Raw genomic sequence first — 21,132 nt, 5'->3', positions numbered from 1 at the left:
CTTTTCCACCAGACCCTTCTGTGCCATGAAGTGGCTGTGGGTGAGGTATAAATAACCCGAGCCTGGCTGCCAGAGGGGCAGGAGCACCAGGGGTGGCAAACGGACCTGCTGTGCCAGGCTGCTCCCCTGAGCTGTGCCCAAGCCTCAGAGTGGGGACCAGCCAGGGGTGAGGATCCCCTTCTGCCAGCAAGGACCCTGCAGGGACAGCCCCAGTGCAGGGACCCAGCAGCTGCTCCTGGGCCCAAATCCCCCCAACACCAGTCCTTACTGCCTCAGGGAGCTTCTGTAATATCCTGAGTTGGGAGGGACACACTGGGTTCATCAAACTCAGCCCCAGCCCTGCACAGACACCCCAACAGCCCCACCCTGGGCATCCCTGGCAGCTCCTGGAGCTCTGGCAGCCTCGGGGCCGTGCCCATTCCCTGGGGAGCCTGGGCAGTGCCAGCACCCTCTGGGGAAGAGCCTTTCCCTGGTATCCAGTCTGACCCTCCCTGGCACAGCTCCAGCCATGCCCTGGGTGTTCTCCCTGTCACAGAGCAGAGATCAGAGCCTGTCCCTCCACTGCCACTCAGGAGGGATTTACAGAGTTCTAGGGAGGGTTATTTCACTTACTAGCTGCTGGATTATTATTTTTTCTGATTATGTTTTTTTTTTTTTTTTTTTTTTTTTTCCTGGATGTTGGATTATGGGTTTTTTTTTGCCATAATCCAACAACCAGCCAGCAAGTGGGTGGGAGCCTGGACTCTGTGTATGTATATGTGTGTGTGTCTGTGTGTGTCTGTGTGTCCAACTCAGCTGCTGTGCTGGGGTGCTCAGGAAAACCCAGAGCCCAAAAGCCATAGGACAGAGCCTTGTTAAGGGACAGGGGATGGTTTATAGGGGAAAGCTGCTGTCTGCAGTTCAGACTAGAGACTGGATACCTGGAACTAGACATTCACTGTGGTTTTAAACAGAAAAGCACATCTTGGCTGATGTGCCATAGTGAGGTGAGAAGTTCTCCTCTTGTGATGTGAGGACATGCAGGAATATTCCTCCCTCCTGGGTCTTGAGAAAGGTCCAAGCTGAGCAGATCCCATAAGGAACTCCCACGCCTGTTGCCACTCCATTTTAAACAATTGTCCCCTGTCATGAGATGGACTGAGCTCAATCTCATTGAGGATTGATGACCCAGAGCAGTGAGGATGCTTCCCATGGAGTGAGGGAGAAGGTCCAAGAGGGATGGAGATAGCAGGAGGCTGGGATGGGATTGCCCCAGGAACTGGTTGGGTGGCCTTAGTGTGTATGTGCAGGACAACACTCACCAACCTCCTCCAAAAATCTCCCAAATCTGCTCCAGATCTCACAGGAGATGAAAACTGGTGCAAAACCAGAGCAGCTGAGGCACTGCAGGGCCAGACTGTGCCCACAGTTCAGAACTGCAGCCCAGCTCTGGTTCTGATCAGCCCCTGCCCCTCCCTTGCAGCCTCCAAGGCAGCTGCTGGTCATGATTTCCAAAGGCTGCCGTGTTTCAGGGTCTGTCCTGGCAGGCCAGCTGCAATTAAGGTGCTATTAAGTATTCAGATGAACGGGGCAAGATTCTCTTTACCCTCATTTTTTTGAAGTGCATTGCCAAAACCTCACTGGAGGCTCACATATTCCTGTAATTTTGCAGTGTTCAGTACAACCTTCATTCCTACAAGCTGCTTTATCATGGCAATCCTCTAAAGAAAACCCCCAGAACCTCAAAGCTGGAAAATTCAAGGCAAACAAACAAAACCTCTCCAATTTTCCCAGTGGAAGATGTCTGGACACCTCATTCTCTCCATGCCTGTGTGTGACTTTTCTTGCTAACTCTATACAATAATTCCTCATGCCATGTCTCTTCCAGGTACTTTCTCATTCCTGATACTCATTTTGGAGGCTCCTGTGTGGAGGGTCAGCCACCAACATGCCTGTGCTGCTCAGGCAAGGTGGGAATCACTGCAGGAGGGTGCTCATGGCAGCAGCAGCTTTTTGTGTGTGTTCATGGAGGGTCAGAGAGGCAGGACAGCCAGCTCAGGATGGGTCCAGCACTGTCCCCAGGGAGGGACATCCAGGCAGCTCCATGGTGGGAAGAGCTGTGAGATGAGGGGATCCCCATCCTAAACCCCACAGGAGCACCTTAGCTTTGGGCTGTTAGCAGCAGCATGTCCTGCTCACTTTGAGGGGGCTGTGCTGGGCTGGTGGCTGCTGTCTCTGTCACCCTGCTGGGACAGGGCTTTGCCTTGGAGGGGGCCTTGCATGGCCAGGCTGAGCTGGAGGGATGTGAGCAGTCTGGCAGCACTGGCCTGTCACCTCCTGCAAGCAGACATTCCCACTCCATGGAAATATGCCTGAAATAGCCCCTCTGCAGCAGATTGTCTTTATCTAATCAGCTGCCTTTGCACCCCCCTCCAGTGCATTTCAGGGAGCTGATAGTGGGGATATGTTAAGTGTGGAAACCTCTAGTGAGCTGGCTGACATGGACAGTAATTCTCCTTCCTGCCCCTTATCAGAGCCTGCTAATGGGAAACATTCCTGCTGGGGGTCAGGGAGCAGCCAGGGGATTTCTCTGGAGAGGGTGGCTGAGCCCCTGGCACCCTCCTGGCTCTCCAGGGCTGGGTAGGAGCTGGTCTGACCACAAAACGTTCACTGAAGGGGCAGCTCTGCTGTCTGGTGCTGGTGGTGCCCTGTCCCATAGGGAGAGGCTTGTCCAGCCCTCAGGAGGACCCCTCTCCTTTTCCATCACATTGTGGGGCACCAACACCAAGCACAGAGCCCAGGGGAAGAGCAGAGGTGTCTCAGTGGTCAGGGGAGATGGTCTCACTGCTGAGGGTGGGTGTGCAGGGCTGGGGAGTCGTTTGGGCATGTTGTTCACTCTGGGCTAGAGCCACCTAAAGAAAACTCCCCTCTGCTCAGGCTGAAGCCATGAGCTCCTCATTCTACCATGGGATTTTTTGAGAGGTCCATAGGATCCTACTGCCCTGTCCCACCTGCCTGAGCAGGACACAGCTCAGGCCCTGCCAGCCATACAAGGATGAGCTCCCCACCATCCAGAAAAACCACATCACAAACACCAAACCTGCCAAAACCACCCAAACCTGGAGGAAGAACCCTTCAGCAGCTGCTGGAGTGACCAATTCACATTTCCTCTTCTACAAATCTGCCTGGCCTTTGATGGACCCTGCTGGAAGCTCTTCAAAGAGGGAGAGGAACTGGGGCGAACAGAAGGAACTGCAGGAGGAATCTCCGAAAATAAAATCTCTTTAAAGATAAGGCAGGGAGGGGGTGAGCAGAGTGTGGGGCGAGTACATGCCCTGAGAAGAATGTGTGAGGCTGGGCCAGCTGGTGGGGCTGGGCCAAGGGCTCATCCCACTGCTGGGCACTTGTGGCAAAGGTACTTGGCACAGGACCCACCAAAGCCTTGAGTCCCTCCAGGGAGTGGGTGGAAACCTGACCCCGAGCCCAGGACAGAGAGGCAGAAGACCACCAGGGTAACCTCAGGGGGCTCTGTGGTCCCCCAGAGCCTGTGGCTCTTCAGGTTGCTGGAACTCTGCCATCTTGGCAAGATTGAGCATGCCATGGTCAAGAGGGACCTCAGGACTGGTGTCCCCGTGGTCTCCCCTGGGGGGCTGCAGCAGATGTGTTGGTGGAGTCCAGCTCTGCACCAGCTGCTCACAAATCCAGATGAGGAGCTGCACTCCTGAACACTAACCTGCTGAGGAGTGCCCACATGGGACATGGGGATGGGACATGGCCCTGCACCCCATTTTATCCTTCTGCACCCAAGTCCTTGTTCATGCTACAGATTCCCCTCCATGGCAGCATTTCAGTTCCTGGGGGAGTCTGGCACCCTGCAAAGCACTGACATCAACCCACCCCTGAGCCCAGCCTTCCTCCCTCTGGGGCTCAGCCCACAGGGGGTGGCTCTGCAGTCCTCCTCTGTGTCTGGAGGTTTTCTCAAACTCTTCTTTATGTCCTTACTTGCTAAACTATTGTAACTTTTTCTACCTTCAGACTTCACAGCTGTAACTGATTCTCTGTTCTTTCTGTTTCCAAAGCCTGCTTTTCCACCTTTCTGAAAATCTTACCTTTACTATTTCCCACATTCTTTCACCCCATGAATCTCCCAGACATCTCTCCAAAGCAGGGTGGGAGGGCAGGGACCCTTCTGTTGGGGGTGCAGAGAAGATGGCACTGGGAACCCAGACTGGGGGGGGGTGTAGCAGCAACCCTGAGTGCTGGATGGAAAGACTGACTATGGCTGGGGCTTGCATTCAGGGCAGGTGCTGGGGCTGCAAAAATCCCTCTGCAGCCTCGGCTGTGTGCCCAGGCTGAAGCCACACGCCCAAAGCAGCCTCTGGTGCTGCTATTCTGGCTGTGACAGAGCCTGTGCCACATCCAGCCTGGGCACAGCACTGCACAGCTGATCCCTAACCACTCCCTGCCTCAGTTTCCCCCACTACAGCAGCCCCAAGTTACTCTGGGGTGAGAGAGGTGCTGAATGGGGAATAAATATCAAACCCTGCGGTCACAGGCCCTGGTGCTCCAGGGTAGAAACCTCATTGCACTTTGGATGCCAGCAGCTAAATGGCTTTCCCTTGAGCTGGCACAGCCCCAGGGTGTCCTGTTCTCATCTTGGGCAGCCCATGGTGGTGCTGCCAGGATGGAGGTGTGCTCCAGGCTGTACACAGCACCTCTGGGTAAAATGGTGTGCAGGAAACCCAGCAACCTCTCTGTTGAGAGATTAAGAACTTGGCCTGGCCACAAAACCAGCTCCCGTGCCAAGGTGAGGAGTTCAGGGAGCAGAACCTGGAGGATCAAGCCCCAGGATCCTTCCCCTTCCAGAAAGTCTGTCTGGGAGAAGCTAAACCAGAGCTGAGTGAGAAGCTGGGATGTTCCAGCTGGAAAAGGCAGCAGCCACACACATCCCACCAAGCAGCAGCTCCCCTGGCATGGTGGGAGGCAGGAGCAGCAGGATTGAGTGCTCAGGTGCAGGAGGAACTGGCAGAGCTCTCATTCCTCACTGGAGCAGGCAGAGCAGGCTGGGAGGGCTGTGCTGCCTTCCCAAGCTGCAGTCTCTCACTCTGCCTTTGTAGTCGCCTGACAATACAGGAATAAAAATAACCAGGCTGCATTTGCAGAGAGATAAAAGTGAAGTTTGCCTTTTGTGTCTGTCCGGGCAGTGGGACAGCAGCACCAATGGAGCTGTGTGGACATGACACATGGGAATTTCTGACATATCTTTTCCCACTCTGACCTTGACAGACACAATAAAAAGGGGCTTTGCAGCATGCACAGAGCCACTCAGTCCTAGCACCAAGGTCAGTAATACAGAGCATGTCTGTGTGCACGTGTGTCCCCTGTACTAACCCGCTTCACCCCTGCAGGGTGGCTGATCCCAGAGGATCTGCTGGCACAGGGGAGGGTGGGACAGACCTGGATCATCAGCATTTTTGCTTAGGACTGTGTGTTTTGCCAAGTTGTGGCTCCATCCGTGATGGTAGCGGCATTCCAGGGCTTTGCAGGGTGGCACTGCATTAGATGGATATTAAGAAGCACAGTCATAAAAGTGCTTTTCCAAGCAGCTGCCACAGCAGCCTTCTAGAAGTTCTTCCCAGAGATAATACACCCAGCCTTGCTTTTATCTTGCTTCAGTAGAACAGCCCTGGGTCTGTGCAGGGCACCAGGGCTCCAGCGGGTCTGTGGAGCTGGGATGGGTTTTAGCTGAGCTATCAAGGAAAGAGCTGTTACTGACAATCTCACCTAAAGTGGGAATGTGGAGTTTGACAGCAAAGTGATTCCAGCTCACCCAGCTGGGACTTCCAGTGGGGGGATGGCAGCATCAGAAGGGAAAGTATCATTGATTGTCTTATTAATATAATTTTTATCAGCTAGCATTGTTGTCCCTGTCTTCTCTCACTCCCTAAAATCAAAAGCTTCTTTGGTGACCCTGTCACTTGTGGTTCTCAACCCTGCAGTGAGCACCTTCCCCATGCACTGACCCCTTATCTTTCCCTCCTTTCAGCATTTAGGTGTCTTTCACTCTTCCTTTGCTGCTGCCAAGTCTCCCAAGATGGACAAGCTGTCTCTGCTGGACATGAGCGAGTTTGGGGAGGCTGCTCCGTACCTGCGGAAAAGCTACACGGAGCAGCTGAAGCTCCAGACCGTCCCGTTCGATGGTAAGAGAGAGCCCCGAGCTGCCGAGCCCACCCTGGGTGTGTCCCTGAGCCCAGCCCGGGTGTGTCCCCAGCACAGCCCGGGTGTGTCCCCCAGCCCAGCACAGCCCAGGTGTGTCCCTGAGCCCAGCCCGGATGTGTCCCCAGCACAGCCTGGGTGTGTCCCCAGCACAGCCTGGGTGTGTCCCCAGCACAGCCTGGGTGTGTCCCCCAGCCCAGCACAGCCCAGGTGTGTCCCCGAGCCCAGCCCGGGTGTGTCCCCAGCACAGCCCGGGTGTGTCCCCCAGCCCAGCACAGCCCAGGTGTGTCCCCGAGCCCAGCCCAGGTGTGTCCCCCAGCCCAGCACAGCCCGGGTGTGTCCCCCAGCCCAGCACAGCCCGGGTGTGTCCCCGAGCCCAGCCCAGGTGTGTCCCCCAGCCCAGCACAGCCCGGGTGTGTCCCCGAGCCCAGCCCAGGTGTGTCCCCCAGCCCAGCACAGCTCAGGTCTGTCCCTGAGCCCAGCCCAGGTGTGTCCCCAGCACAGCCCAGGTGTGTCCCCGAGCCCAGCATAGCTCAGGTCTGTCCCCGAGCCTGCCTCTCTGCCGTGGCTCTCCCAGGAGTCCTCCCTGCCCCTCTCCCTGTGCTGCTCCTCAAGGCATCACCCCCAGCATCCTGGAGGGCAGAAAGATCTCACAAGTGAGAAAAGCAGGTTTTTGACTTTCCCCTGGTTTGCTGAGGTGTGGGTGGAGGTGATCCTTCATCTCCGCTGGCCCTGAGGGACAGGAGGGCTGGCGGACTCATGTCAAAGCCTTCTGCAGCTCTTTCATTTTGGTGTCCCCTCTGTCCCAGCCACTCTGCTCTTCCATGGCTTGGGATCCAGGGCCCAACTTGCTCCTTGCAGTTTGGCAGAAGAGAAGGCTCTCTTCTCTCTTCTCTTCTCTCTTCTCTTCTCTTCCTGAGTGCAGCCACACGAGGCGAGGCAGCAGATTTCTGTCAGGCTAGAAGTTGACTCCACCTAAGTAGAAAGCTGCCAAACATGAAGAAAGCAAAGAAATCCCAGCTGCTATGACCAAGAACATAGGAAAGAATAATCACTGTCCTTCCACTTTATCAAAATGCATTTTATGTGGCTTTCAGTGACAATCTCACATGGTCTCCTACATTACAACCTCTATTGTCTTTCCTTTCCTTTCCTTTCCTTTCCTTTCCTTTCCTTTCCTTTCCTTTCCTTTCCTTTCCTTTCCTTTCCTTTCCTTTCCTTTCCTTTCCTTTCCTTTCCTTTCCTTTCCTTTCCTTTCCTTTCCTTTCCTTTCCTTTCCTTTCCTTTCCTTTCCTCCAGGGAAGAAGCGAGCTTGGATCCCAGATGAGAAAGAAGCCTATATCGAAGTGGAAATAAAAGAAAGCTCTGGTGGCAAAGTCACTGTGGAAACCAAAGATAAGGAAGTAAGCAAATTCCTTTCCTTTTCCAAGGGAGAGCAAGTGTGTGTGGAGGGGGATACGTGTGACAGGATCACGTCTGAAGCCATGAGCTCTTGCTGATAACCCTGATCAGTGGTGCCCTGGGGGGACACACACGGCAGTGTCAGCACACGTAGGCCAGTTCCTTGCCAAGAGTGGCACCAGTTCAGCATCTCCCACCGAGGGGTTGCTGTCACAGCCCTGTGGGTGTCCTGCGGGACACACGGTGGGGCTGGCCCAGCACAGCTCCTGGATGGGGAGCACCCCCAGCACAGCCCTTTGTGATGCTGAACCAGTGCCTGGCTCATCGCAGAGCCTGGAACAACAGGTAAGGGGCCAGCTGGCCAATTCCTGCTCCTTTTAGCCCAGATTTGCAGTGGGGTGAGCTGTTGGGAGGACAGGCTGTGACGGGCCGGAGAGGCTCCAGCTTTCCGTGGCAAAACAAGCAAGGACCAGCTGGTATTTGTCAAGATAATATCCAGTGCAATTAGCTGCAAATGAGCTTAATTAATATTCCTCTCTTCACTATGGAAGTCTCATGACCCTGCAATTTAACTGCAGAGCACACTGGTGTGAAACTGGGGAAAGGAACAAGAACCTCACCAGGCAGTAGATCATAGATTTCTTTATTTCTATTTCTTCTCTAGTTAGAATAGTACTAAGAACGGTTTGTGCATGCTAAATGTGAAAATAGATATATGTAATTGTTTTTGAAAAGTGCTAAGGCTTTGAAAATATTTTTGTCAGAATTTTGGAAAGTGAGTAAAGAGATTTGCCCTCTCCAAAGTGAAATTCGTCATAGAGGAGTTATAACTTTTAGAAGTTTCTTCTGATATTTAGAACACCTTCCAATTCTGACAACAGAGCAGTTTCCAACACCTTTTTTGCTGTTTCCTCTTGAAACTGTCTTTTTAATGATTTGTCATGGATTTACAAAATCAGAAACTATATCAGCTTTCCCTGGATAAGAATTTCCAGCAGAAAGTTTTGAGACATAAAGCCCTCCCTTATCATTCTGTGTACCCTCCTGCTTTTAACACCTGGTGCCTTTTTACACCACGTGCTTCATCTTCAGCCATGAAAAAGATAAACCTCTGAAAGATTTAATTTAGTCTTTATTAAGAAGACCATTTGCTACATCCAGCTTCTCCATCCAGGCCAGATACGTAACGTGATATTTTCCCCGTGCTTGGTCTCGTGGGATTAAATAAATCCAGTTTTAAGTGATGGAGCACAGGCTTCAGCTGTTTGCCCAAATAACCAGGGATGTCTTTGGAGCAAAAGGCAGCGCTGGCATGGGCTTTTAGGCTGGGAAGGAGAACACAGGATGGGGGTGTCAAGCACATTTTGGGGCAATAACTTGGACCCCCCTGTCAGGCTCAGCAACAACTTGAGCTCAAGCTCAACCCTCTCCCTGAGGAGGGAACAAGCTGGGTGTGCTTGTCCCAGCTGGGCTTTGTGGCTGGGTGCTGCTGGGGCTGCCACCCAGAAGGTTGGGCAGCCCTGCCAGGATGACAGCAGGCACTGGCACCAAGGCTGTCCCCAGCACGGGACTGTCAGGGTTTTGTCCCCACCTGGCAGGTTTTGGGGCAGAGGGTGCTCGGTGAGGGCTGGGGTCCCTCTGACGTGTCCCCCTCCTCTGACAGACACGGGTGGTGAAGGAGGACGAGGTGCAACCCATGAACCCCCCCAAGTTTGACATGATTGAGGACATGGCCATGCTGACACACCTCAACGAGGCCTCAGTGCTCTACAACCTGAAGCGCCGCTACTCCCACTGGATGATCTACGTAAGCCCACAGCACCCTTGGGATGGGGAGGTCAGGGGACATTGGGACATCCCTCATCTACCCATCTTCCCCCTGCAGACCTACTCGGGGCTCTTCTGTGTCACCATCAACCCCTACAAGTGGCTGCCGGTGTACACGGCGCCCGTGGTGGCAGCCTACAAGGGCAAGCGGCGCTCGGAGGCCCCGCCGCACATCTACTCCATCGCCGACAACGCCTACAATGACATGCTCCGCAGTAAGCCCTGCCCTGGGGGACCCCATCCCGGCCACCCGGGCTCCTGGGACCCGGCAGCACTGCTTAACACCGGCTCCTTCTCTTGCAGACCGTGAAAACCAGTCCATGCTCATCACGTAAGTGTCCCTGCATCCCCGTGCTGTGCTCCCTTGCACGGGCACCCTGTGCCCAGAGCAGCCCCCCCCGGCAGTGTCCCCTCCCCATGGCGGCAGCTGTCACCCTTGCCCCGCCACCGTGCCAGGTGACAAAGCCCCGCGCGGGCCGGGCTCCCCCGCACCCCGACAGCTGCGGGAGCGCCCCGAGCCCCGGCACCCTCCGGGGGAAAGTAGAGATGGAGGCCAAGGCCGCAGCGACATGGTGGCCGGAGGGAGAAGGGTGATGTGGGAGGGTGGAGGCCAGGTTGATTTCAAGTGACATCTAGATAAGGGCTATATAAAGGACTCTAAAGGACCCTCCGCCGCTGCCAGGAGCCAGGGACATTTTTAGCCTCGGCCATGGCCTAATTAGGAAAGGCAGGGGCTGCGGAGAGATGCTTGGCGAGTGTCCGGTGGCGGCCCCGCTCCCCCCGGCTCTTTGTGCTCCGGGATTACAATGGCACAGCAGCACTAACTATAGGGATGAGCTCAGCCCCCCTCAGTGGGCACCCTGCACCCCAGCACCGTGCCCCTGCTGCCATCCCCGCCATGCCCCAGCAAGGCCAGCCGTGCTCAGAGCTCCGGGGCTGGTCCTGGACAGCTGCAGCCCCCAGGCCCACAGCTGAGCCCTGCCAGGACACACGGACAGCCCGGAGCTGGTGTGGCACTGAGGGCCAGCTGAGCCCTGCCAGGACACACGGACAGCCCGGAGCTGGTGTGGCTCCCAAGGCAAGCTGAGCCCTGCCAGGACACACGGACAGCCCGGAGCTGGTGTGGCTCCCAAGGCAAGCTGAGCCCTGCCAGGACACACGGACAGCCCGGAGCTGGTGTGGCTCCCAAGGCAAGCTGAGCCCTGCCAGGACACATGGACAGCCCAGAGCTGGTGTGGCACTGAGGGCAAACCCCAAACACAAGCACGTACCCCCCTCATACCCCCGAGAGCTGCAGCCTCGCCATCCTCCGAGGCTTGGCTTGTCAGGGATGGTTGTGCCTGTTCTTTCCCCCATACCCTTATCTGTGTATTTCTGTCACTCTAAGCAGAGGATTTGTGCCTGTTCTTTGCCTCATGCCCTTCTCTGTGTATTTCTGTTACTCTAAGCGGAGAATCTGGTGCTGGTAAGACTGTAAACACCAAGCGGGTCATTCAGTACTTTGCCATTGTCGCAGCCTTGGGCGACACACCGGGCAAGAAATTAGTAAGATCTTCTTTTCAAACAAGTTCTTGTTTTCTTCTTTTCTTTCTTTTTTTGTTTTTTAATTTTTTCCCCCACCTTCCCCTTTCTTCTTACTTTTTCTTCCCCAACTTTTTGCATTTTGGTCTGACCCACCCAGGGCTTGGCTTTTCCCTGACTTTTGAACAAGCAAGGCTTGAAATTATTCTGCTCAAGGGGAAATGGATTTTTTTTTTATGTGGCTGCTCAATCTGTGCAGCCTGGAAGAGGTGCTTCAGTTGCTCTCTTTCTCTTCTCTTCCTCTTTCAACACCCCAGTGATCCTCTTAAGGAACACTAAAGTGATGAAGTAAACCTTCCATTTCCCACCTTGCCTCTTTTAAGCCTTGCTTTTCAGCATTTTCTCCTTTTTTCCCTCCCCCCTTTTGTTGATTTTGACCCTTTTCTACCTTGTGCTTTTCTTGCTCTTGTTTTGAATCTTGCATTTCTTTGGTGCTGGTTATTTTTGAGCTGCCCTTGCAATTGCTTATTTCTTCTGGATACTTTGAGGCTCCAGCCTGCTTTCCCCTCGAGGAAGCAAACTGGCTGCTTTAGGTATCAGACAAACAATACTTCAGCATTATTTTCTTTCCTCTTCTTCAAGTTTGAATTTAACTGTTTTTGCTTTTTGATGCATTTCTTTATTTTCTTGAGCTAATCTATTTAACAACTTTTTGGCCTCTCCTATAAAGTTTAATCCTCCGAATTTTTTTTCTCTTGGGCTTTTTTTTTGGCACTAAATGGTCATGCCCTGCTTTTCTGACCATGCTTCTTGTGGTTCTTGCCTGGCTTTTCTGGATTTCTAAAGATCATTTTCTCTCCTTTCTCTAGGCAGCTCTTGCCACTAAAACTGGGGTAAGTGTTGTGGGCTCTGTAATGCTGAGGACAGAGTTCTGCTGCACCACAGATCTGTGATGGGGTGATGTGTGGGGCCTCCTCCTTAGGTCTGGGAGCAGCACCTGGGCACTGTTGAGTTCTCCTCTTGGCTTTGTATCTGCCTCCTTCCCACAGCTGGAAGCTTTGTTGTTTCATCTCTTTCCGCCTTTCTGACTCCAGCCTCTCCTTCAAGAGATAATTACTCTGGATAGAAACATTTCTATCTAGAGCTGATGTCCTTGCCTGGGGGACATTTCTGAGGTGTTTCCTCCAAGGAAGCCCAGCAAAGGTTCAGCCCCTGTGACTCCCAATGCCCCAAGGGCTCAGTCACACATCCTTGGTTTCTCTGAGCCTTTAGCTGGTGCACACCCTTGCCTGGGGATGTTCATCATCACACGAGTGTCCACTGGGACAAACAGGGTGAGACAGCTCAGGGGCTGGACCTGTGGGTCTTGGGGCAGCTCAGGCCAGGCTGAATTTAGAGATAAGAGCTCAAGGGATACTCAGGTGATAGTGTGTTGGTGACTGTGTGATGCACAGCTGCTCCCTGTTTTGTCCTTCACACATCTGAGCTGCAGAGGTGGGGAGCAGTTGTGGTTCCGGCATTGGAAAGAGAGGGTGGCTCTGGGTGGGCAGAGCCCAGAGCTGATATTCCCCACCTGAGGAAAGCCCTGTGATTGGAATGTGTCAGAGAATGGGCAAAGCTCCCGTGAAAAGTCCTGCAGATGTTTGTTGCACCAAACTCTGTAGCAGGTGTCAAACCCCACCATCCTCCATATGGTGTACCAGTCTCTTGCAGACTGGAGCAGTCTCTTGCTCCTCTCCTCAAATCCTTGTCCTGCTTTACCTGCATTAGGCAGAGGCTGTCTCTATCCTTGAACAGAGAAACACACATGGAAAACAAGGTTAGGAGAGGATTCATCTTAGGGCTTGCTCAGGAGAGCCCCAGTATTGCAGCAGATCATGCAGCTGGCACTTGTGGTGTATTCCCATCACACTGGGACCCTGCAATGCATGTTGTTGGTGTAGGGACCTTGTTTCACAATGTGCTGTTGATGTGAACTGCCCTAGACTTTGGTTTGGTAGAAGAGGAAATGCCTGATGCCAGAGAGCCTGAAATGATTCAGCCTGTTGTGACAACATGAGCTTGGTCTTGGTTTGCATAGTGTAGCTCCTGAGAAAGGGGGCAAGGACTGCTGTGTGCAGAGGGGACAGCAGCCTGGGGCTGGTGCCAGCTCTGTGGCCCTCTCCTCACCAGTTTGGGTTTGGGCACTGCTGCAAGCCCCAGCTGTGCTGATAAACGGAGATGCCTCGGGGGCAGCAGGTCCCAGGGACAGCTGAGGAGTGCAGCCTCTGAAACTGCTCCTGCTCTTGGTGACAGATCCCCTCTGGCTGTGTGTGTGACACACCCACCCTTTGGTTTTGTCCCCCAGGGCACCCTCGAGGATCAAATCATCGAGGCTAACCCCGCCATGGAGGCTTTTGGCAATGCCAAAACCATAAGGAACGACAACTCCTCGCGTTTTGTGAGTGCCTCACAGGCAGGGAGCTGGGGCTGCTGGGGTGGGCTGCATGCACAGGGGATGGCACTGTGCCCTGGGTGCCACAGGCACGTAGCAGGGAGATAGAGCTGCTTCCCAGTGGCACTGGACTGCCAGAGCCACGTTTTTCTGGTTTTTCAGTGCAGCAAATGGTGGCCAGCACGAACTGCCCTGGTGTCACAGCCTGTGACATCCCTGACAGGACCAGGCTGAGAGGGACACTGAGCACAGCCTGGAGTGCTCTGGGACAGACAAATGTGTCCCTTCCAGGAAGCAGCACCGTTTTTGCTGAGCCCAGCCTGGCTCTGCTGTGCCTGCAGGGGAGGGAGGCACTGCTGGGGGAGACCCTGAGCCCAGCACGGAGCAGGGGCTGCAGGCAGCCTCTGTGTCACAGAATGCTCAGTGGTAAGAATAGACCTGAGGACAGGGGTTTAGCTGCTGTCAGTGAACTTTCTGCCTGCCTGGTATTTAAACCCTTGGGCAATGCTCTTTGAGCTTCTTCACATTACAAAGCAGAGAACTTCACCCCTTTACAGAGTTCACTAAGTAGCCTGGCATCAGCAGAAGCTCAAGAAGTGGGAAATTAATTCAGTTTCTAGAGGCTGTTCAGAGCTGTAGCTCTGTGGGCAAGCCCAGCATTTAACTCCTGTGGGTGTTTTCAGGGCAAGTTCATCCGGATCCACTTTGGTCCCTCAGGGAAATTGGCCTCTGCAGACATTGACATCTGTGAGTAGCTGCCCTGGGGAGGGAATTCATCCCACCACTTTTGCTCAGCTCTGGGAAGGGACAAGCCTTGCTCTGATCCCTCTACTCTACTTCATTCTAGATCTTCTGGAAAAATCCAGAGTGATTTTCCAGCAACCCAAAGAGCGGAGCTACCACATCTTCTACCAGATCCTGTCTGGGAAGAAACCAGAACTGCAAGGTAGGGCAGCCAAAGATGCAGCACAGCCCTTAGAGCAGGATGGCCTGAAAACAGCCTCAGAGAGCTCTGTTGTCACTTTGGGGTCCACAGGAATGAGCAGACCCAACTCACCATGCACGTCCTGCCCTTGAATGCTTTGCTGGCTGTGCAACATCATGGGATTGGTGGAATTCAGGGCGGGAGGGATTTCAAGAGGCCATCTAGCCCAGCCTCTATTACCCTCACAGGCTAAGAAGCCAGACTAAAGCCCTTTCTGCCACTGTGTAGGAGCAGAGGTCACCCAGGGTCTGTCTGCAAGGTGGGAATGTGCTTTGCAAAGCTGCCTTGCACAGAGTCCTCGTGGGCTGGTGGGTGCAGCACTGACCTCAGCATGTGCAGGCTGCACATTTACTCATTTTGGGATGGAGGGAAATGTTTTGCAGCCTCCTCAGCAGGTGAGACCTGTTCCAGGTGAGCTGGGACACAGCTGCCCAGCTCTCTCTGGGCACTGCTGTAGATGTGATCCCCAGGACAGCTCCACTGATCTGAGGTTGTGCTGGGGCAGCTCTGAGCAGCCTCCTGGTGCCACATCCCACTCAGGAAGCCTTTCCCCACGCAGAAGGATGGCTGGCACAGCCCCTGGGGTGCTCAGCTCTTGGCTGAGGGCTCCTGAGCTTGGTGCTGAACAGCACCTTATTAGGCAGGTCTGAGGGAGCAGTAATCTTATCTGGAGTCACAAGGGCATGGTGGCCACTTCTAAATCAGTCTGCAGCCAGGCCATATCCCAAGATAGCAAGCAGGAGGCAAGCACAGAAGAGGTGGACCCACGTGTGGACCTGCCTGTGCTGGAAGAGGCCGTTCCTCCCCCAGCTGGTGAGGCTGGAAAAGCCTTCCTGCTCCATCTGTGTGCAGGGCTGTCCCTGCCAGGCTGGCCTCACCCTCTGCATGTCCTCCCCCTGCAGATATGCTGCTGCTGTCCCTCAACCCCTATGATTACCACTTCTGCTCCCAGGGGGTGACAACAGTGGACAACCTGGATGACGGCGAGGAGCTCATGGCCACAGATGTATGTGCACAGCCCTGGGGCTGGGGAGGGCACAGCCTTCCTCTGGGCAGCTCTGGGGGTGTGCCCTGCCTTCCCTCTTTCAATCAGTTGAGATTTCCCTCTGTGTGCCCCTCCTTAAATCAGTTGGGATTTCCCTATGGTTCATTGGTGGTTGTTGGGAGCCTCCAGGAAGGGGAAGAGTAACTCTGATCTGCACCAACAGCCTCATCCAGGCAGGGAAGGGAGAGTCAATCCCTGCATCAGGAAGGGCCTGAGGCACATTAGCATTTCCCATAGTGCCCATGAGAAGGAAGATCACAGAATCATTAAATTTGGAAAAGACCCCCAAGATGGTTGAGTCCAAGCTGTGATTTATCCCCACCCTGACACCCAGCCCAGAGCACTGAGTGCCATGTCCAGCCCTTCCTTGGACACCTCCAGGGATGGGGACTCCAGCACTGCCCTGGGCAGCCCCTGCCAAAGCCTCACAACTCCTTCTGTGAGGAAATTCCTCCTGATGTCCAACCTGAACCAGCCTGGGGCCGTTCCCTCCCATCCTGTCCCTGTTCCCTGGAGCAGAGCCTGATCCCCCCTGGCTGTCCCGTCCTGCCAGGGAGCTCCTGAGCCCTCAGCTTGGGGAACCTTCACCTTGTGGATGCTAGGCCAGTCCTTTTGCTTTCAAATGGGAGCTGGAGCCACATTCAGACCCCATGGGCAGGATTCCTTGGTTAGAGCCACATTCAAACCCCATGGGCAGGATTCCTTGGTTAGATGCCCACCAGAGAGGGCACCCTGCCCAGCCCCAGGACAGGGAGAGTACCTTAGGAGACAGTGGGAGAAGAACCAACCCTCACCTCAGCGTGGTGAATTTGTTCTATCTTGAATGCTTTTTGTCTCCTCAGCACGCCATGGACATCCTGGGCTTCAGCAGTGATGAGAAATACGGCTCCTATAAAATAGTGGGGGCCATCATGCACTTTGGGAACATGAAATTCAAGCAAAAGCAGCGGGAGGAGCAGGCAGAGGCTGATGGCACTGAAAGTGAGTGGGGCTCTGGGCTCCAGTGCAGGAGCATCAGGGGTAGGATGGTCAGGACAGACGGACAGGAGAGACCTCTGCAGCCAGGGCTGGAACTTGGGGTTTATTGCAAAGGGCCTGGAGGCAGGGCCCTGCTGGGAGCTGCCAGACACAGCTCAGAGCAGAAAAGAGAAGTAAAGAGAGTGGGAAAGAGAGTAAAAGGCAAGAGCGTGGTGAAGAGCATGAGAGAGAGCAAAAGAGTGAGAGAGAGAGGATGAAAGAGTAAAAGAGAGTGAGAGCACGAGGTTCCCATTCCAATACAATAAATCTTCTGTGTTGAATATTCTGATTCTCACTAACCAATCTAGTACAAGATACAAATCCTACAGCATTTACATACAGCCTATAGGAATCATTACATCACCATACTGTGTTACATTTTAAACCCTAAAAACTCCTCTTTGGGCCCCTTCTGCCAAGCTGCAGGGTCTGCTCTGACCCTTGGGCCTGTCTGCAAGCAGAGGGTGTTGTTCCATCAAAAGGGGATCACCTTCAGCTGGCCATGCCATTGTTTTCCAGTTGTTTAGTAACTCTAGGATCTCAAAGCTGCTTTCATTTCAATCTCACTTATAGTTTCCATATTCTCAAAATCTTTTGCCAGGCAATCATATGGATAAGGCTTTCCTGTTTCATCTGCCCCAGCACTCCAGAGCTGCCTAGGCTGGGATAACTCCCCCCTGCCTGGGCTGTGGAGGTCAGGGACCCTGATCACTCACTGACTTAGGCCCTGCTGGGTGCACCAAGGGCTCGGCCTTGAGCAGGAATATTTGGGACAGTCTCTCTCAAGGTGGTCTCATCTACATCAGACTTGTCTCAGCAGCATCACAGGGTGTCACAGCCCTGCTGGGCTTCATCTTGTGCAGTGTCCTCCTGCTCTTCACCTCCTGCCCTTCACTGCACAGCACTCCAGCCAGGCTGGGAGCAGGACCTGCCCAGCTCACAGCCTCCTGCAGAGCTGTTAGAGTAGGACACAATCCCTGTCCAACACTTTTCCTGGTTCATTGCTCAGCAAAGTCTGATGCAATGCACAGATCTAAGAACAGTCAGGCTGCAGAGCAAACCTGAAAGGACAGAATGAATTTCCAGCATGTAGGAGGGTGAGAAGGAGGAGCTCTAGCACATACTTGGAAGGTTTCAACAGGGATCCAGCAGAAATGATCACCTGGATCAGTCTTTGTCATGTTAACATTCATGAAGGAAAAGTTCTCTGTGCCTCAGGAGTGGCAACACAGCCTTTAGCTGCTACCTGGTAATTAATGAAGGTTTTGATATGGCACTGATTCCCTACAGAGGTGATTTGCTAGCTACAGTCTGCTATCAGGAGTTTATGAAAGACAATCTCTTCTGGCCAATTCAAATCTGCTGTGTGGAAATTCAAACCTCCACTGGAAAATGCATAGAGAATCGCAGACCAATAAGGCTGATAGAGAATCCCAGATCAATAAGGCTAAAACCTGATAAGCACCTGATAAGGTGCAGCAGGCCTCCAAACAGTAACTTCTCAGTCAGGAGGTTAAAACTTTAAAGCATCATAGAATATCTAAGATGGAAAATCACAATAGGCACTGGAGGAGGTGGAAAAACAGTGTGGTTAGCACTGATCATCACAAGGGCAGGTCATTTTTTATTTTGGTCCCTTTTCCCCTTCCCAGACCCTCCCTGTGGGCTCCTCATGCCTTTGTGCTGCCTTGCAGGTGCTGACAAAGCTGCCTATCTCATGGGAATCAGCTCAGCTGACCTCATCAAGGGGCTGCTCCATCCTCGTGTCAAAGTGGGCAATGAGTACGTGACCAAAGGGCAGAACGTGGAGCAGGTGAGTGACAGGACAGCAGGACACTGGGCTGCCACTGCTGCTTCAGTTCACTGTCTTGGGTGTAGGAGGAGACTCCAGAGCAGCAGAGAAGGTGTATCCACAGTTCTTGGCCTTTAGGAGCAGGGGAAATGGGTGGCAGAGCTGGCTGATAGCTCTGCACATTAACCAAGGCTGCAGATTCAATGTGGTGTCTTTGAAATGTGGGTTGGATCCCAGCCAGAGCAGGTCCAGGTCCTGTGGGTCTGCTTCAGAGACAGTCACACTCCTGTGGAGAGTTCAGCCCTGAAAATTAGAAAACTGTGGATATCTAAACACTCATCTGGGTTGATCTTTTAGAAAGACTGAAATGAACCCCCCAAACATTGTGTCTTGTCAGATTCCAGCCACACCCTAGCTGGGAACCCAGACCTGGCACTGAATAATGCAAGCCAGTCCTTGAGCACAATTCAGCAGCTGGTGTCCTACCCAAAGTGGGCTGTAGGCTCTGGCCAAGCACAAGGCTTCTGAAAATGTCACTTTAAACTGAATTTATATCCTAAAACCCTGGAGGCAAGATAGGCCAGGTAGGCAGGAGCACACCTATGGAGGGATGCAAAGCTAATTTTGGAGCTTGTGCTGTGACCACAAACTCCTTGGATGTGTCTGTCCATCCTTGTGTGCCAGGAGGAGCTTTTCTGTCAGCCTGTGGCTCCTGCAGGAGCAGGGAGAAGGTCACTTGTGGTAGTTTGCCCAGGAGGTCCAGAAAGAGGGAGAGATGAGAATGTTGACTCCATGTTTCAGAAGGCTGGTTTAATATTTTATGATATATATTATATTAAAACTATACTAAAAGAATAGAAGAAGGGATTTCATCAGAAGTCTAGTAAGGAAAGGAATGATAATAAAATTTTGTGACTGACCAGAGAGTCAGACACAGCTGAAGTGTGATTGGCCATTAATTAGAAACAACCCCATGAGACCAATCACAGATCTATCCATTGCATTCCACAGCAGCTGATAATCACTGTTTACACTTAAGGAAAGGATTTTTCATCAACCATGTGTGTGACACTCCCTGTGTGCTCTGGGCTTTGCCTTGCAGGTGCTGTATGCTGTGGGGGCCCTGGCCAAAGCCACCTATGACCGCATGTTCAAGTGGCTGGTGACCCGCATCAACAAGACCCTGGACACCAAGCTGGCCAGGCAGTTCTTCATTGGGGTGCTGGACATTGCAGGCTTTGAGATCTTTGATGTGAGTTCTGCAGGCCCCTGCATTGGGTTCAGGGAGTTCAGTCCCCTGGGGTTGAGAGCTCCTCTAAGAAGGTGCTTGATGAGAAAAGGGCTCTTGTCTGGGTTGGTGTATCTGGAACAAGCAGGAATGATTTAACACTGCCGTGTGACACATCTCTAGTGATTACTGGCTATCTGCTGTGGCAGCCACACAGCTGAGCCTGGCAGGGATCACCCTTCACACCCAGGCAAAGCACAAGAGTGATCCTTCGTGTCACTATAGGACACGAAATAACACAATGTGCAGCACACAGCTCTCCCAAGGTAAAAAGAGCACTTTTAATTTCTGACTGCAACATTTATAGATTTCCAAAAGTGACAGTGGATTGGAGGGTGACCAGTGCCACCTCTCCAGTGACACTGGGCAAACCAACAGTCCATCAAATTTCTCCTCCTCCATAAAGGAATGCAAACAATAAGTTATTTACATAAAGTGTGTGAGAAAGTTTGTTACAAGAATGTGAACATCAGAAAGCTTTGAAAACTTAAAAATTCTGGGAGACACCTTCCCTTCTGGAGCTCCTCCTTCTGACTCACATCTGCTTTGTTCTTGCAGTTCAACAGCTTTGAGCAGCTGTGCATCAACTTCACCAATGAGAAACTGCAACAGTTCTTCAACCACCACATGTTTGTCCTGGAGCAGGAGGAATACAAGAAGGAAGGCATTGAATGGGTCTTCATTGACTTTGGCCTGGACCTGCAGGCCTGCATTGACCTGATTGAGAAGGTAGAGTGTGAGGCAGGGCACAGAAATGGGTACTGCTGAGGGATGGTTTTGTTTGCAAAGGCTGCAACAGAGAGGTGCTCTGCTACCAAAATTTTAATTATTCCCTCCCTGGTCAGTTGCAAAATACCCAACATTTTTTTTCCCAATACTTACAGCTTAGTTCCTCCAGCCCCTTGAGACCTTTTCTACACAAATTTTGACTTTATGAAAACATGGAAATTCTATTTCCACCCACCTGGGGAGCCAACAAAAACTGGTGCAGCCTTTTCCTCCAGAGAGCAATCATCTCTTCACCCTTTTTTTTCCTACCCACTTGCAGCCCATCAGTGCCTCTTTAGCATTCACTGATTCAGAGCAGCTTGTAGAAATATTTCCACCATTGCATGAAGGAAACACTTTTAAATTTTTTTTTAGGATAAAGGAGCAATCCTGGAGAAGATCCCTCCTTCTCAACAATTTGTTGAACTAGGGCAAACTGCCATGTCTTGCAGGCCTGGCCAGTCCCACATGGAGGTCAGGAATATGCCAATGACAACTTGGCCCCATGGCCAGTGTCTTGCACCTGGACTAGGATGGGATCTCCCGAGCATCCCTGTTTTGGGATGGGATGTGGCAACACCAAGCTCAGTCCTCTTTATCCCCCCTCTCCCTGCAGCCCATGGGAATCCTGTCCATCCTGGAAGAGGAGTGCATGTTCCCCAAGGCCTCTGACATGACCTTCAAGTCCAAGCTCTACGACAACCACATCGGGAAGTCGCCCAACTTCCAGAAGCCGCGGCCGGATAAGAAGCGCAAGTACGAGGCGCACTTTGAGGTGGTGCACTACGCTGGTGTGGTAAGTCCCTGGCAGCTCCTCCCTGCCCCCACAGCTTCCCCAGGCAGGGACAGGGCTGGCCTG

The 21,132-nt window shown here is 52.9% G+C and overlaps 1 protein-coding gene across 1 annotated transcript in view; it reads left to right on the top strand.

Annotated features, from left to right (window-relative positions):
- Positions 1 to 6,063: 6,063 nt before the first annotated feature.
- MYH7B (myosin heavy chain 7B) overlaps positions 6,064 to 21,132 on the top strand; it is a 33,177-nt gene continuing 18,108 nt past the window's right edge. Inside the window, exons 1-16 of the mRNA XM_058814533.1 lie at positions 6,064 to 6,179; positions 7,495 to 7,598; positions 9,260 to 9,403; positions 9,482 to 9,638; positions 9,727 to 9,754; positions 10,872 to 10,968; positions 11,814 to 11,837; positions 13,292 to 13,384; positions 14,062 to 14,125; positions 14,226 to 14,324; positions 15,266 to 15,369; positions 16,251 to 16,389; positions 18,120 to 18,238; positions 19,320 to 19,469; positions 20,064 to 20,234; positions 20,890 to 21,069. Of these exons, the coding sequence (XP_058670516.1) occupies positions 6,074 to 6,179; positions 7,495 to 7,598; positions 9,260 to 9,403; positions 9,482 to 9,638; positions 9,727 to 9,754; positions 10,872 to 10,968; positions 11,814 to 11,837; positions 13,292 to 13,384; positions 14,062 to 14,125; positions 14,226 to 14,324; positions 15,266 to 15,369; positions 16,251 to 16,389; positions 18,120 to 18,238; positions 19,320 to 19,469; positions 20,064 to 20,234; positions 20,890 to 21,069 (1,779 nt within the window). The 5' untranslated portion in view covers positions 6,064 to 6,073. The remainder of the gene's footprint in view (positions 6,180 to 7,494; positions 7,599 to 9,259; positions 9,404 to 9,481; positions 9,639 to 9,726; positions 9,755 to 10,871; positions 10,969 to 11,813; positions 11,838 to 13,291; positions 13,385 to 14,061; positions 14,126 to 14,225; positions 14,325 to 15,265; positions 15,370 to 16,250; positions 16,390 to 18,119; positions 18,239 to 19,319; positions 19,470 to 20,063; positions 20,235 to 20,889; positions 21,070 to 21,132) is intronic.

Source organism: Ammospiza caudacuta, chromosome 15, assembly GCF_027887145.1.
Source record: "Ammospiza caudacuta isolate bAmmCau1 chromosome 15, bAmmCau1.pri, whole genome shotgun sequence".
NCBI lineage: Eukaryota > Metazoa > Chordata > Aves > Passeriformes > Passerellidae > Ammospiza > Ammospiza caudacuta.
The sequence above is the reverse complement of the archived record's forward strand: the minus strand, read 5'-3'. Positions and strand labels throughout refer to the sequence as shown.